This window comes from Wolffia australiana, chromosome 8 (assembly GCF_029677425.1).
Source record: "Wolffia australiana isolate 7733 chromosome 8, ASM2967742v1".
Lineage (NCBI taxonomy): Eukaryota > Viridiplantae > Streptophyta > Magnoliopsida > Alismatales > Araceae > Wolffia > Wolffia australiana.
In genome coordinates, this window is record NC_135842.1 from 15,093,809 (window position 1) to 15,110,927 (window position 17,119).

The 17,119-nt window shown below is 39.1% G+C and overlaps 1 protein-coding gene across 2 annotated transcripts; it reads right to left on the reverse strand.

Annotated features, from left to right (window-relative positions):
- Positions 1-7,030: 7,030 nt before the first annotated feature.
- GN (sec7 domain-containing protein) lies at positions 7,031-13,559 on the reverse strand. Of its 2 annotated transcripts, XM_078580020.1 has the most exons (7): positions 13,233-13,559; positions 12,995-13,150; positions 12,141-12,161; positions 11,997-12,057; positions 11,058-11,830; positions 7,341-10,987; positions 7,031-7,267 (listed from the first exon to the last, which is right to left on the reverse strand). In XM_078580020.1, exons 5-6 carry the CDS (start codon positions 11,787-11,789, stop codon positions 7,406-7,408), a joined length of 4,314 nt encoding a protein of 1,437 aa, XP_078436146.1. In that variant the 5' UTR covers positions 11,790-11,830; positions 11,997-12,057; positions 12,141-12,161; positions 12,995-13,150; positions 13,233-13,559; the 3' UTR covers positions 7,031-7,267; positions 7,341-7,405. The 2 variants fall into 2 exon arrangements, with proteins under 2 accessions (XP_078436146.1, XP_078436148.1); XM_078580022.1 differs by lacking the exon at positions 12,141-12,161.
- Between the last annotated feature and the right edge of the window lie 3,560 nt (positions 13,560-17,119).

The following is a 17,119-nucleotide window of genomic DNA, read 5'->3' on the forward strand; positions in this document are numbered from 1 at the left end:
GCTAAGTGGCACGGGCAAATGCCTGACCTCCATGGGTGTGCCTATATCATGGCTCAGTGTGACCGGAGCATGTGTTCAGCAGAGCAGCGGAGCTCGCACGGCACGATGTTGGACGTCTGCGCACATGCAAGGCATGGAAGGGGGAGGCGGTGTGCATCGACCATACCCAGAAAAGCCTCTCCTTCACCTTCCTTCCCTTCCTCTTCCATCCTCTCTTCCTCCCTTTCTTCTTCTCCCTTGTGAGACCGAGATTTTGAACAACACAACTCAAAATCGATAATTCCTTGTCTGAGAGATTAGGGATTTGATAACATGCATTTTTCATACCATATATGATCACATTTACATGTTTATTTGCATTAAATCACTCATATTTGCATGTTATCAAGCTTGAAATGATTATATCTATTTTTAGAATGATTTTCTGAATTTTTTACATTTTTTGGGACTTTTATAACTATAGATTCTATAAGAATATAATATTTGCAACAAAATATGACTTTTCTGGAATATTTTTAAATTACATTTGGAAATATATAATTTTTTGAGTCAAAATATATATTTATACGTATGTTTGGCGTTTTATTTTATTTAATATGAAATTTTAAGTATTTTGGCTTTTTATGGCATAGGGTGATGTGGCGCGCTGACGCGCCACCACGTCAATGTTGAGAAAGAGGTTTTTTCTTTGTTTTTTGTCCTTTTGTTATGTACACGTGGCAGGGAATACAAAAGGCCACGGAATACGAAAAAGCCACAGAATACAAAAAGTCAGGGAATACAAAAAGCCATGGAATACGAAAAGTCACAGAATACCAAGTGATTTGACTTCTTAACAGGCACGAAACCAATGACATTGATGAGGAGAGAGAAGAAAATAAAGGCTCGGTTTGCTTCAACTTCAAACGGCCATAACTTTGATCTACCATTCTGATTGAGCTGAAATTTTCAGTGTTGCTTCATCTCCCCCTCCTCTTTCTATCCATACCCTCTAGTCTATAAATAGAGGCCTGGATCATTGTAAAAATCATCTTGAAGTTGCTTCCTACTTTTGAGGGCTGATTGAAAGATAGTGAGTTTTGAGATCCATCAAGAGTTTTCTTGGTGTCCAGGGTGTGTGGGGAGAAGCATTGGAGAAGAGAGAGAGCTTACCTGCACTTGTAAATCAATGTGATCCTGGCGGAACATAAGAATCTAAGGTAAGTATCTTCGCTTTACGTTGTCTCTTTCCCGACGCCATAGTTAACATAATTAGTGTTTATCATCGTTCTTGCACTCTCATTTTACTCCTCTCTCGTATCTCTATCCTCGTCACCACACCACTTCACATACAATCACTATCTTCGTTCATACCATCTTTCATCGTCATATCCATCACAATCACTTACTCCTTTCTTTAAGTTAAATTAGCTTATAATTACGTATGTTTTATCGATTTCACTTGCTCACTTCCTCAAATCTTGCTTCCGTCGATCCTCTTGTCAATCATCACTAGTATAAGAAAGTAATTTCTTAATCATCGTTTCCTTGGAGACGATCCGTACTCACCACTAACTACGTATTTTTAAGTACGATTAAATATATTTTTATTGAATAATCTCAATCACCAACGACGAATTTTAACCCTAAGATTGAGGTTATCAGGCTCCATTGTGCCCCCTTATATGGGGGCACGCTGACCCTTATTAAGAGCAGAGGATACCTCTGGGGGGGTGGGGGGGTTGTGTGGTTCTCTTACATAGGACCCCTTTTGACACAAAACAAAACAAAGGTTGGACATGTATTCGACGACATGAAATGACACAACATGCGACAATACGAGCACGAACACGATACGACACGACGAACACGGACAAGACAAAAACAAACACACGAACACAGTAAAATGACGAATAGAACGAGCAAAGGCCAACAAAAATCAAAACATTCGAATGTGCACATGTGCTTTCACCCGGGGTATTTGAATGGGTGTATCTTCACCTTCGCCTTGGTGCGCCAGTCGGGCTGGACACAAGCCGGCGAGGCTGATGATGATGGCGACTCTGAAGAGGTCTCTGATTGATTGGACTGGCACGCTCCATCATTATGTTTTTCTTATTTTTATCTTTAATGGAATTTTTAAAAGCTAAATTTAAAATTAAAAAACTTTTATAAGTCTGAATATATTTTTCTTCAGTTATTTAAATATTTATAAGCTTAAATATGATTTTTTTCTTTATAATAACCACTTAGTCAAGTATCATGATCTGATTCATTCCTATTACGTCCAATACATGACATTGCTCAATCATTGGTAGTGGCTATTTATAATGATATGTTCTTGTTTTCCTTTTTATTATTACTTTATAAATTAGGAAGCACACAGAGAACAGAAAAATACCTGAAATTTTTTAAAGTAAATGTTGATTGACACTTATCACATGTGGCACCATGTGATTTAGCAAAGGGAAAAGGTGCATTTATTATGTTGAGATGCCATTTTTCAGCTACAGGTGGAAGAATCAAATTTGACACATTTTTTAAGGGATGTAAATTGTCTTTATTTGACAGATGATAGTCACATGAGATCAAACATGTTTCACTACATTAATCAAGAATATTTACAAATTTGGATTATGATAACATGCATTTTAGTAGCTTAATATGACCATATTTACGTCTTTATTTGCATGAAATTAAATATATATGCATGTTATCAAGATTAAAATGATTAAATTTATTTTTATAATGATATCTGAGTTTTCGGCATCTTATGTATCTTTTGAGATTTTTCTGAAAGCAAATTCTGAAAGAATATATATTTCAAAGTCAGAATAGATTTTTTCTGGAATTTTAAGATATGATTTTCTCAAGTCAAAACATATATATTTATTTTGCATTTTTGGGCCCTTATTTTATTTAATATGAATTATAGAACATTTGGAATATTTTATTTTGTGACGCCACGTGTCACCATTCGTCTCGTTGAACGACGATAAATCAGAGTAGCAATAATGATTGGCGACAGCCAATCTTTTAGCTAAGTTATGGCTTTGTGATTAAGGATGCCATAATTGCATTTAATGCTAACAAAATCACTTTTTTACTCTTTCCTGGTGCTGGTGACGTGGACCGATCAGAAAACAGATCCTCTTTTTTTGCAATACTGAGTTCATGGACTGAGGCAAAAATGATTAAAATTTTTCTTTTTCTCTTCTCTCTCTCTTTGGAATGGTCAAACATTCCAACGCCACTGAGTTGTCATATGACATGTGGAGCCACGTGTGAACATGGCATACACGTGTCCATGTGGTGCCTATTTGGATATTTTTCAATAGACTAAAAAGGGTAAATCACTGACATGGCACATGCTGGCGTGCTGCCATGTTAGCTGCAAACTAGATAATAAAGGATATATTTAAATAATATGACATTATTCTCCTTTTTTGTCTTTTTCTCCACGGCACACAAGAGTTGTCAATCATGGAGGAAGAGGAGGAATCTCAGTCAATCAAATTCTTGGACACATCAAAACGCTAATGGAATGACATGACAGCACTGAATTAAATTAAATTTAAATTAATTAACAAAAGGAGAGAGAAATATTTCAATTAAATTAACAACTAGGAATCATCCAACTTCCAAGCTTGATATCCAACAATCCAGAACTCAGACTGAGCTGAAATTTTAAGGGCAGCTATGTCTTCCATCCTCTCTATCCATTTATATAGTCGGATCGATAAATTGAACCCCTGATATTTGTAAAAAAAACAATCTCAACCTCACTTCCTCTTAGAGAGGCAGATTTAAAGAAAGTGAAGTTTTGAAGGTTCATCAAGTGTTCCTTGGTGTCTCTAGTGCTTGGAGAAGTCCAACAGAGAAGTGGGGAGGTTGATCTGTAGCATAAAGATGCTTTGATCCCCACAGAATATAGGGATCTAAGGTTAGCATCTTGCCTTACATTGAGTATTCTTTAACACACTTACGTAGGTCACTATTCTTCATCATCCATCATCTTCATCCACCACTATTACTCGCCTACATTCATCCTCACCCATCATCTTCCCTATACATTGTTATCTAACTTTCAGTTCACGTCACCTACCTATCTTTCCCATTTAAGCCAACATAACTACTTTTCTCCACTCATCATCCTATCTCAATATCACTACCTCATTCACCATGTCCACCACCTACTGCGTCGCTATCATGATCATGTATCATTTCTCCATTCCCTTCTATTTTAAACCCTAAATTGATAAAATCCTAATTAGCCATTTCTCATCCTACCGTTCAATCTTGTTTTATGCCATCCATTCACTAGCTCATCCCTTACACCTAACTTTTCTCACCTTCATGACTTCACCCACTTAGGAGCACTCCTTCCCTACCATCCGTTCCATGTGAAGATTACCCTTACGCGTCACTAGCTAATTAAATCATTTATGAGTATAGGTTTATAGATTTTAGTGCTTGAACTAAAATTATCAACGATCTAATTTTTATCCCAATTTGGAGTTTATCAGATTATAGTGTGGAACCTTTGCAAAACAGAAGAACTCTACTCCATGCTAATGATCTGTGATGGGGAGTGATTGCCTAGATTTATCCAACTTCAAAATGCGATGACTAACATTCCAGATGGATTTTTTAGTTAGAACTTTTAGAGTTAGTTCCATTTTTACCTCCTCTATGAATTGGCGTTTAGAAAGGAGCCTCTAAGGTATTTTTCTCAGGGGAAGCATCCAAGGTTATGTCTACTTTGTCAAACTCTATATGGACTCAAAAAGAGTATCTTCCACTGGTTTATGATATTGTTAGAAGTAACTCAATTTTAGAGTTGTTGAAACACAAATTAGATTAGTTAAGAAATTTTTTAAAACTTGATTCTATGTAATGAGTGTCGTAACTCGAGAATGAGACCACAAGTTCTCATGTTCTCAAAATCAGTACATTCTAAGATATAAATAATGACAAGGAGATGATAAGGGATATCTTTAGGGTAGTAGATAGATAGATGGTGATAAGATGGTAACATAGATTTACTAGATGAAAGGAGATGTGTAAATGATACTGCAGATAAATGAAAATGAGTGGATAGTGAAAATGCGATGAATAGATAAGTAGATTGGATATATACTCATATTGTATTTAAAGGAGAACAAATGTGTAGATGGAACAAGTGCCTTGGATACTGATAAGATACTGGGATCAAGCGCATTTCCCTTCATTATGACCCCTTTTGTCTCTTGATGGGCTCCAACCTTTACAGAACTCAGTACATCTAGACACAATGGATCATGAAATCCATTATTCCATTTGCCCAAGATTTAGGAATGATTCTGACACATTTTTAACAGTCTTCACATAGCTAATTGCTAAATGGGATGGTATAGATGGGTAGATGTGAGAGAGAAAATGATAACAAAATAATTAATTGTTTAATATCATGAGTTCATATGCTTTTTTGCACTAAAATGATTATATAGGTGTGTTATCAAGCTTAAACAGATTGTCTAATTTGTAGAATGATACTCTAGTTTTTTTTCTTTTTGGGTATTTTCATGGATTTTTGGGTATGTTTATGACATCAAGTTCATGTAGAAATAAATTTCTAAGTTGAAGTCTATTTTTTAAAAACTGTAGACATCAAATTTGAGGTAATATTTTTTTAATTCAATGTATATATTTCTAATATTTTCATCAATTAATATATATACGTATTTTCATGTAGAACACAAAATCAAAGGGCAGCAAATGTGGCAATCGAAGAGTTTTGGGCTGAATTTGGAGCATGGATTCATCTTTCGTGTCTCTTTCCATAATATAGATCTTTAAATAGACTCATTAGTTCATCTAAAATTCATCATGGTATTTATCCTACTTTATTAGGCCAAGTGAAAGAAAGTTGTTTCAAGATCCATCAAGTTTTCTTGGTGTTCATCGCCATTTGAAAGCTAACTGCCTTCATCCTGGAGGAAAATAAGGATTTATAGTAACCCTTGTTGCACTTACTTCATCCTCGTATTTTGAACATCACTCATTCATTGACATCGATTCATCCACTTCCAGCCATTCACATCCATGCATATATGGCATCCTCCCATTTACTTGTGATTCAACTACAACCATGCTTAATTGTATACATTTATTATCACATTTAGATTTATCCTTATTTATCATCCTTATCCATTATCTATTTTATTAAATCCTTAATGTGTTCCCAGTGGAGACGTCTATTGCTCATCAATAACTAGTTAAATTCTTTTATGAGCCAAGATCAGTCAGTTATTACTGATTAAACTCAACTATACACAACATTATTATCCTAAAATTGAGTTTATCAAAAAGCGGCCCTCTAACAAAAGGGTTAAAATGCCTAGATTTTCAGATATTATGTGTACAAGTGGGACGATTTTGGAGCCATTGGTGTTCTCCTCAATCTGGGTCTGTGCCAATTTTTAGGAGCAGATATTCCGGTGATGAATATTCCAGTGTGGAATTTCGCATCTAGTATTAATGCATTAAATAGTTTGTCATGTACCTGCACACAAATAAGACAGGATAAATATCAGCTCACAAAAGAGTGACTTATGGCACATTTTTGGTTGGGATGTAAGAATTTCTCGCACATGTCAATTTGGCTTCGAACATTAATTGGAATTTTTATTTTTTACTTATTAAATTAATCCACCAGTCCTGCACAATAAAAGAAACATTGTATTCACATCAAATGTGGTGTCCTTATTTCATTTTAACTCTTATGTGATATATCAAAATAGCATGCCCTGCCATTAATTTCTACACCATATTTCCTAAACCCTACTAGTAAATTTTACAATTTACTATTAAGTATTGACCTAATTTAGTATGATGTATCAATGATACTTTTGGTTTCATGAGAACCCATTTCCAATCCCACCCTTTTCCCCTCACATTTGGGTTCTTTAGGTATGTAGTTTAGACCTCCTAACTATTAGAATCAGTGTTCCAAAAAATTCTTAAAAAATTATAGCAAGAATATGAAATAATTTGGTGTTTTCCTAATCTCTTTAAACTAGTATAGATGGTCCATTTCTCATTTCCCACTGAGGACAAAGGTTCAACCCTCGTACAATAAATACAGCTCCTGGAGAATTCTCTACACTCTGGAGCAAATGTCTAGAGAGAAAAGAAAAAAAACTTACAATTACCACCAACCCACCTCCCCCACCAGCCTTACCCTTCTTCTAGGTTGCCCAGCTATCCAGCAAAAACACATTCCATGAAATTTTTCAGCAGAAGGGACCTAACAAGGAAAATATATGTATACATAAATAAAGAAATTACACACGGATAAAAATAAAAATAAAAACACTTACCATAATCGAGTCTTCTACCTCCAGGCTCACGAAAAAAAGAAGAATTATTAATAAGGCTTCCCTTCTCAGCCTGCAGCTTGACTGCTGCCTTCAGCTTGTACTGGAGTTGAAGATTCTGAGACAGCGCCCTCCTGCATCAGCTCAGGCTCTGGGAAAATCTCACCCTCCAGAGATGGCGAAATGGAGTTTACTAATTGCCAGGTCTGCTCCCAGAGGCTATCCCCACCTGTGGGACCCACTCTCCTGACCAAAACCTCTTTGGCTTTCATCACCAGGAGTGTGTTCTTCAGCAGCTCAGGGATCAGCTCTCGGAGTTTCTCACTCTTCTTTCCCCTCCACTTGGCCTTCATCAATCTCTCCATCCGGCTCAGCACGCCAAGCCAGACATTGCCGAAGTCGCTAAGCTGAGAGAGCTCTCCCAGCTGCTGCAAGAATACCTTGGAGAGCAGCTTCACTGCAAGGACCAGAGTGCCCTCCATGTTCCTGTAGTCCTTGGGGAGCTGGTTCTGTGCCGTCTCCAAGAGGTCATCCAGCAAGATGAACAAGACCTGGTCGAAGAGCTGCGCCCACGAGGCAGGAATGAGGGGGATGCCCTCTAAGCCCGCCAGACACCTCTGGAGAACGGTCAGTCCCTGGTTCCTGACCTCCTCCCTGGGGTCAACGCTGACTCTTCTCAGCCCCTGGATGAGCCTCATCCACATGTCTCGGATCCCATCAGAAATCGACTCCGCAGCGTCTCCGGCTCGCTTCGCTTCTTCAGCCCACCGGCCCAGCGCTCCAACAGATTCTGCCATTAGGTCGAGGGCTTTGAGGGAGCGATCAGTCAGCCCAACCCGGGACTCGACAAATTGTCTTGCTGCATCAAGGAAGAGGGCATAATTGACTGGGGAAAGATGGGCCCCTCCATCAGACATGACGAAGACCAGGGCCTCAAAGCCAACTTCTGAGGCCTCAGGATGACGGGCTGTGATGGAGAGTAGGGACGTGATTGTACGCCAACCCATTTGAGACTTGATGTGGGGGGCGTTTGCCTTCACCAGGCGGGTTACCTCCTTGGTGATGTTCTCACAGTAGGAATCAGCTACTCGGGCGTCAAGTTTGAGAATCAGCTGCAAAGACCGGAGGAGTTCGTCGGCGAGGTTTTCCTTGTATGGTAGTAGCCTCTGGCAGATTCGGAGAAGATCCAAGACCGCTTTCTCCACCAGGTTGCAGGGAACCATGGTGGACTGTACAATGGCAGCAATATGATCGTAGACGATCTGCCACAGCAGAGTGATTCTATCTCTGTTGTTCAGGGTGACAGCTATCAGCAATTCCAAGCAGAACACAGCAGTGTCTTCATCCTCAAGGGAGCTGGACCCTTTCTGCAACCGGCCTGCAACCCAGGTGAGGGCCTTGGCAAGCTGCAAGAGAGACTCCGCCTGGAGGAACTTGCTTTCTGTGAAGATGGTGTCTATGCGGCACTTCTGGATTGTCTGGAGGGCTCTTTGATGCGCAGCGAGCTGCTGCTCGGTTGGCTGGGATCTGGTGTCTTCTGGGTCTAGAGAGAGAAGCTGGCTGAATCGGCCCATCAGGCCTGAGGTTCGTCGAGGAGTGGCCATCGTCGACAGCTGAGATGAGAACTGAGAGGTGGGAGGCAGCTTCCCCTGGGTAGGCTCTGGGACATAGTCCGAATCATCAGCAACACCATCAGTAGCGACAGGGCCAGGCAGAAGCCCCAGCTTATGCAGCCTTAGGATGCAGTCTAGTATGTTTCTCCACCCAGTGTGGATGTAATCTCCATATCTGTTGGCAATGATGAAGACTGTTTCTGTAGCTAGCCTGGCCTTGGAATCTTCCCCAAAGGCAATCACTGGCTCATCTACCAAGGAGGAGGCACTCAGTAGGGTAGTGAATTTGCATAGAGAGACCACAAGATCATCAAGTACATCATCGAGGCGATGACAAGCAGAAATCTTTGCCACGGCCATGAAGCCATCAATGCAGGATTGAAAGATATGCTCTTGCTCTGCATGATCAAATACCACAGAAATTGCAGCAATGGTGGGCCCTGACATGATTGCAAACATGTCACGATCAACCAGAGGTTTAGAATCATAGACAATGTATGGAGAAGTGGTTTTAGACTTTCTAATCAGATCGATCCATCGACTTGGTGTCATTTCAGGGATCACGGCACTGGAATCAGGGGTAGTCTTTATTTCATCTCTGCAAATAGATTGATACAACTCCGAGAGATATTCTCTAGGGAGGTCCTTGCCATCGTTAATGAGGCGGTTGTTCCGAATGAAATCTTCTTCTGTCATCTTTTTCTTGACTTGGACGTTGTGTTGGTCGGTGTTGAGCATGATGAGAGAGTAAGACAAGAGCAAGGCTGCATCCTTGTTCGCCAGAATGTGGGGAGAATGCTCATAGTATTTCTCAGAGAAGGCCTCAAGAACCCTCTGAATCTTCTGGGATTCCCCTGGGAGCCTGAAGGTCTCGAGGAAAAGCCGTAAAGCCGTATCAAGATTCATATCATGAAAGTCAAAGGTACCAGCAAATTCATGGAGGACCTGGATACAAAATTCATCATGGTTACCCAAGAAGTCCCCAACAAGATTCTTATCAAGCCCAGACGTGTACCGGAAGAAGCACGCCACGCTTTGCGGGTCAAGCTTTTCTGGCAAGAGATGGGTTCCCTGCAAAAACTCCAGTCCCTTCTTTGGATCACGGTTAAAGTGATCTGCACTGATCATCAACCTCCTCTTTATGTACTTCTGCTCACGGACAAAACCAACCCAGCAATTCGGATCAGAGTAGTTCTCACACTTTCCTGTCCAGAATGATCTGTACTCCGAAAACTCCACCGGAGGGTGTTCAGGCACTGGAGACGAGTCAATTATCCGATTAGCCATACCCTGAACCACTGCAATTAATCCATCCAATGCCAGAATATGCATCGACGATAAAGGACAGTTCACTGGAAATGCACTCTTTGAAAGAAGATTAGCAAGCTCTTCAAACACGTTGTTGCATGTTATATCACAGTCCAAGTTGGCATACATTTCAGGCATGAATGTGTCCTGGCGACAGAAGTCAACAAGAGCCTCCAAGGCAACCTCCTGCTGCTGAAACAATGCCCCATACTTGCTCTTCGCCAGTCTAAGTATTACGCATGAAAAGAAGGCTTCAAACTGGAGCTTCAGCTCAGTGCGTAGATGATGATACAGATTTAGCACAATGCTACAGACCATTGAAACTATTAAAGGGCTCATTGACACTCCAAACTGCATTAGATTGCTGAAAAGCTCGACCTGCACAAGGGATAATAACTTTGGGTGTTTCTTAATTGATGATCCACCCACTTCAATGGCAGAATTGATCAACCTCAGAGCAAAGAGAGGGACGTCCTCATCAAACGCTATAGGGTTTGCATTGGAACCCGCACTGATCTGCTCTGTGATGTTAAGAAGCGAACACAGGAAGTGAAATATTTCAACCATGCATGGGACTCCGTAGGGTTCTGACATCAGCTGCACGCCTTTAGTTTGTTCAGCAACAGAACTTTTATCCGCTATGCTTGCCACAGGAGAATCAAAGAGTGAATCTCCATTTTCTGTTGCTTGTTTAACAGGAAAAGGACCTATATTATCAATCAGAACGACCTGCAGAAAGAAGATCGTTATTATATCTCAAGGACTTTATAAAATTAAACGAGAGAGATTGAGGGCTCACTTCTTGAGAAAGATGAAGATCCTCGATATTAGTTACTGACGACGACTCGACATATGGTAAGCGGGAAAAGATGCACTTCACAAGCTCATGCATCGTGTGGTGAGAAAATCTCTGAAGCAACTCGCCCTTGGTCCCTGCTTGGTGGACTACCCGGAAACAAGTATTCACAATAGTGCACACATGTTGATTATTCAACAGCACAGATGCCTTGCACTTCATGCATGCTAGAAGCACTTGAAGAATCTTCATTAACACAACCTCTTCAGAAGCGGGATCTGTCACCTCAAACCGACAGCTGGTTACTGCATCCACTATCAAATACATGGCTTTATCGACATTCATGGTGTTTAAATCCAAAATTTCGAGGGTCAAGATCTTGTAGACCGAAGATAAGGCAACCCCAGTTATGGGTGCACCCGTTTCATCTGACTGGATCACATCTAAGAATGGCTTGAGGTAAACAGTGGGGTCCACGGCACGCCACTTGCGTTCTAAAGAGAAGATTTGTCTTCGCAGGGTCTTCAAGGACTGAATAAGAGAGTGTTCTAGATGTTCTTCGCTGCCAACATAACGACCGCCCCAGCGTACGTTTCTTCTCATAACAGCCAAAACAGCACCGATTTCAGAATTAATTGTGCATGCTAATGCAACCTTACTGGAAGTTGCTACACCGTTATCAAGTTGTTCCTCTTCAATATCCTTGATTCCTGACAGCAGTCTTACACCTCCCATTTTTGGCACTATGGGCGATCACTTAGGAAGTCTTATGACCACTGCATATGAGAGAAACAAAAATTCTGAAGTCATTAGATGATTCTATTAACTAAATGTAATCAAGAGAGATATTGAGGAGAAAACACAATTGAAATTAAGTAACGTATTGAGCAAATGAAGATGTAAAATGATAACACCAAGATAGGAAAATAATTATGATGCCACCTTCTACTAGTCAAGACCCGAAACTTCGCTCTTCAAATGGCTCACGCTGCAGTTGATATTCCTGAAAAAATGTGCAAGGGATGATGAGATGGGGGTAAAAAAGCTCATGTTTCTGAGAAATAATGTGACGAGATGAAAACTTACCGATACTGCACATTCCAAACTCTGCATAAAAATAAAAAAGCTGACTGGCATTAAATTTAATATAAAATGATAAAAAGTAAACTTGCCAAGAGAACGGCCATTCTCAAAAAAGTATATTTAAGTCTTTCCTCAACTCATAAAATCCTGCACTACTATTTGTCAATTGGAACGCTACAACTACTTTTCCGCATCATGTTTCCAAATCTACTCTTTTTTTTGCGAAATCAGCATGAACCCCTTAGTTATCGATAATATTTTATTGCAACATCAGAGATTAAGTCAATATATTACTTCTCTAGCAGAAGAAAACTCAAAGAGGTTCCGTAACCAGTAGAAACCGTCCAAAAGTTATGACCAATACCTCTAAAACATAAAAAGGAATCGCAGAAATTCTGGAAAGCAATATTTAGAATCCATTTTTCATTTTTTTGTGAAAACAATATTTTTTGATATCCATCTTTCGCGCAAATGAAACATGCATTTTCAAAAGCTTTCCTCATAGTTGAATTCCAAAATATGTGGAATATTTAAAGTTTTAAAATTTTGAAGCCGTGTCGTACGCTCAACTTTTATAATAATGAATTGTGTTCAAGATTCATCTTTATTTTCTTCTTCGTTGAAAAGTGCAGGATCTTCAGAAGCATAAAAAAGAAATTCACGATTCAAAATTACCCTCCACCTATGGCAGGGTAATCCACCCGTTAAATACGAAAAGTATTCAGATCAATATTAAACATAACAAATTGACGAACACCAGACCGAGCGCTAGAACACTCCCAATTCGACCAATCACACAGCGAATCAACAAACACAATGATTTGCCCAGAAAAAAAGAGATAAGATTAAGAACTTACGTGGGTAAGCTCGCATAGCCTAGATCAGTAATCATCCATCGACATCATCTCAAACTCGCAACACAACACCACAACATCATTTCAAGCGCAGATCTTCCGAACACTCCCCACACGACAAAGGGCAGCACTCTATTCCCTTCCAAAACTCCAAAATCTCTGCAGATTCACCCATCAAACAGCGAATCAACAAACAAAACGACTTACCCAGAAACGCGAAGACACAGGATTAAGAAATTACGAGTGACGCTTGCAAAACCCAGATCAGAAATCCTCCAAAAATATCAATTCAAACTTGCCCAGCCCCAATCAGCAATCTTCAGATCTTCCAAACACTCCCAAGGGGTGAAAAAACACGGGAGATTCGCCGGAGAAGCCCTCCCGCGCTTCCCAAATCGGCGAACTCGCTTCAAAGAGTAGATTTCTAATGCGATCTACCTCTCGTGCAACTCATCTCTCGACTCTGCAGATCGCAGCTCTCCTCTTCTACTGTTCCCACTTCTTATGGATCTCTCCTGCGCTTCTTCCACGACGACCGAGTCGGACGATCCCAACCCGACTCGGTATGACCGATTCTGTAGGGGCCTAAATACCCTTTAATTAACTCTACTCCCTTCCACCACTGGTGAAAAGACACAAATGCCCTTCATCCCCAACAGTGAAATATAAAAGTATAAAAGAAGTGAGACTTATTAAAAATGTGAAATTACAATGTACAGTATAAAATGTGTTGAAATTAATATAGAACAGCCGGGTTCGACTCCCACTCCCTGCATCATTTGGTGTTTTCCCTCCCCTAAGCCAGGGGACTCTTCTCCGATTAAAGTATAAAGAAGTGAAACTTTATAAAAATGTGAAATTACAATGTAAAGCATAAAATGTGTTGAAATTAATATAGAACAGCCGGGTTCGACTCCCACTCCCTGCATCATTTGGTGTTTTCCCTCCCCTAAGCCAGGGGACTCTTCTCCGATTAAAGTATAAAGAAGTGAAACTTTATAAAAATGTGAAATTACAATGTAAAGCATAAAATGTGTTGAAATTAATATAGAACAGCCGGGTTCGACTCCCACTCCCTGCATCATTTGGTGTTTTTCCCTCCCCTAAGCGAGGGGACTCTTCTCGGATAGGAAGTTTCATAAATAAAAATTTAATTTTAGGAAAGAAATTTAATTAGAGAAAATCTTAACAGGCTCCCCTTATCCCAATGCATTCCATCATCACTCTTCAATGAATCAAGCAGTCAAAGGTTAGTCATCCAACCATATTATCCATAGAATTTTACTGACAAGGTGTAGTCAATAGTAGTTGGCTTTTTTGTAGATATGTACTTAAAAACCAATGCTTTTCATGAAAAGTGTAGGCTAGACCAATCATTTCTCATCATGGAATGAAATGCACTAGATGGGTTGTCTAATCCTTAATATCAGTAGTCTTTTCATTACTGGTATACCTTTGAATGTCATCTAGGAAAACAATGAAAATATGTTAGTAAAGTCTCAGTCAAACGTTATCATACTTACAAGTGGATTCTGTTACTTGATTTCAAGGAGAGCTTGAAAGTATGCAAGCATATCTTCATCATGTTTCATATGATCTAATGATTGAGAAATTTCATCAAAGGTCTAAAGGCTGGGATAGAATCATTTATTGATATTCAACGGGACAAGCGGTCAACAACATTATCGAGGAGGATGCCCATGTACTTTAACAATATCAATATTATGAAGGCCAGACTCTATGGATTAGAGAGTCTCATTGATGCTGTTATTGACATGAAGATTGATCGGATGTTGATGAGTCAATTTTGACTTTAACAACCATCACATGTTTAGAAGGTAGTGTCAATGCCAGCATCTATAGATTTAAAATTTTTCTTCCATCATCAACATCAACATTTATCATCAATGTCAGAGTCCACAATTATGATCATGAAAATGATGAGCTATTAAATTCATATCGATTAACACAAGTGATAGAAAGAGGAACTAGGATCAGATAATCTTATTGACTTCTACTTTTAAATCAAGAGTCATTGATTTGACTTGAGAAGACCTCGTTCTGGTGTTCTGGTGCTTTGGTTTAATAATGACAGTTTCTGGGATATTTAGGGGGCAGGAAGACATGAATAATCCTGAAGAAGGCTCAATGGTCACATAATAATGTTTGAAAAAAAATATTTAAGGGCGTCATCTGTGCGAGAGACTTTGGCATGGTGGAATAATAAGTGAAAATATATTAAAGAAATAGGAAAATGAGAGAACAAAACATATGTATTATCCTTCGTAAGATAGAGACATGATACATGAGTATTCATCAACAAATTCAATACAGTAGCAGCATCCCCAAATAGAAGTGTAATAACATGGTCCCTCTCCAAACGCCATAATGAAATAAATGGAAGAATTTAAGACTAGTAACAAATTTAAGACGCTTATAGCAAATATGTGGTGTTAACCAAGTTTAATGGACTCTAGGTCAAAAGGGGAAAGTAAAATCTAGGGGAGTTCTTTATGGAGTTTTGAGATACCAGGTGTCCAAGAAGTTAGTACCAAAGTCTGTAGGAATCTACCTTGCTGATCAATGAGAAAATGTCCATCGGTAGATGGCCAGAACAAGCTCATAGATGACATGGTCATTATTAAACCCCAAAGTAAGGGGCATTCTTATCCTCATATTTTGAAAGACATAATGGAAAAAACTTTAACGCATGGCTGGTAGCATTAATCAACAGAAGGTTGATAAGAAAACTAGGAGAAAAAAGAATCATCAAAAAGGGGTCAGGAGGAAGTTGGATTGGTTGTCTTTTCCCATGAAAAAGAGTTTAAAATTATTTCATGGTAATAGTATAAGGTTTATAGAGGCGTAATAAGCAAGATAAGAGTGAGGTACCTGGGCTATATGTGGAGGCATGTCAGTGAGTGCCTTAGAAAATTTTCCTCATTGAAATTTCATGTGGAGATCATACTCTTCCTGGCATATAATCACGGAAATAAATGATATTAAAAAGAGTGTTTGACGATGGTGGATGAAAAAACTGTGTATGTTAACATTTTTTACCAACAACTAATATGACCCCAAATTCGCCTTTGATCCTACTAGCAACCAAGGCAGAAGTAGTGGTGGGCTTGGCCTTCCCTATGGAAACAGTAAGATCTTATGAAAATATGTTACCACGAATAGGAAAATACAATATTAATAAAATTTTATCTTGAATGAGAGTTTTGAAATAGAAATCAAGTCTGGACAAGAATATGACTACAATTAGTTCTTCTTAATGACATCATTATGGTTCACGGTCAGGAGAAGATGGGTGATATAGCTTCAATTCGATGAGGAGATCTAAGAGACATACATATTTGTCTCTTGAACTTCAATTGTCTCAGAAATATTGGAAAGATTTCCATACCTTTGGGCCCACTCATCATAGCAGTGATGGATGGTCTACTAGTCTTCAACTATCATGAATATGGGTCCACAAGCTTTAGAGATGGGGTGGTGATGAAATAAGGAATTAGATTGATCTTAAAACGATACCAAAATTGAACAGCTCAACAGCATCATTTATGTTGTTATACTGTTGGGTAAAATTTTTACTCTTAATTTATTAAATGGTGTTATGTAAAACCATTGAAGTATGTATATTCAAGGTAGAAAGAGTCAAGTAAACTATAAGTGTTTCTAAAGCATTTCTTAGGTTTCCCATACTTGTAGGGTGGCAAGCTCCTCCTACTGCGTTGCAGCAATCATGATAACCATGGGTACTCTTGTGTCCTCCCAAAATAGTTCAAAAAAATGCATAGATCCACCAAGGCACACATGATGAGACCGCGATAAACATGTGTACACTATGGGTTTGATGAAATGCATAGCTCACTATTGTATGTGGACAAACCATACAAGGGGGAGAACACACTAATTACTTGTGGAAATACTCAAGCTATTTTCTCTTGGCTCCAACTATTCATATGTTGATGTTGTTGATGCAACATCTTTGACATATTGGCTAAAAGTGGCACCCAAAGACCAACAACACTCTTAAGGTATTCTCCATATGTTTGACTACATCAGATAACCTCAACATTGACTCTGGAAGTTTCTATGAGCATTCATCACAAGAAAACTATT

Coding starts and splice junctions, on each gene's coding strand:
- GN (XM_078580022.1), bottom strand. CDS start 11,789: ATGGGAGGTGTAAGACTGCTGTCAGGAATCAAGGATATTGAAGAGGAA. Junction 10,988..11,057: donor ATCTTCATCTTTCTCAAGAA/GTGAGCCCTCAA, acceptor TTCTTTCTGCAG/GTCGTTCTGATTGATAATAT.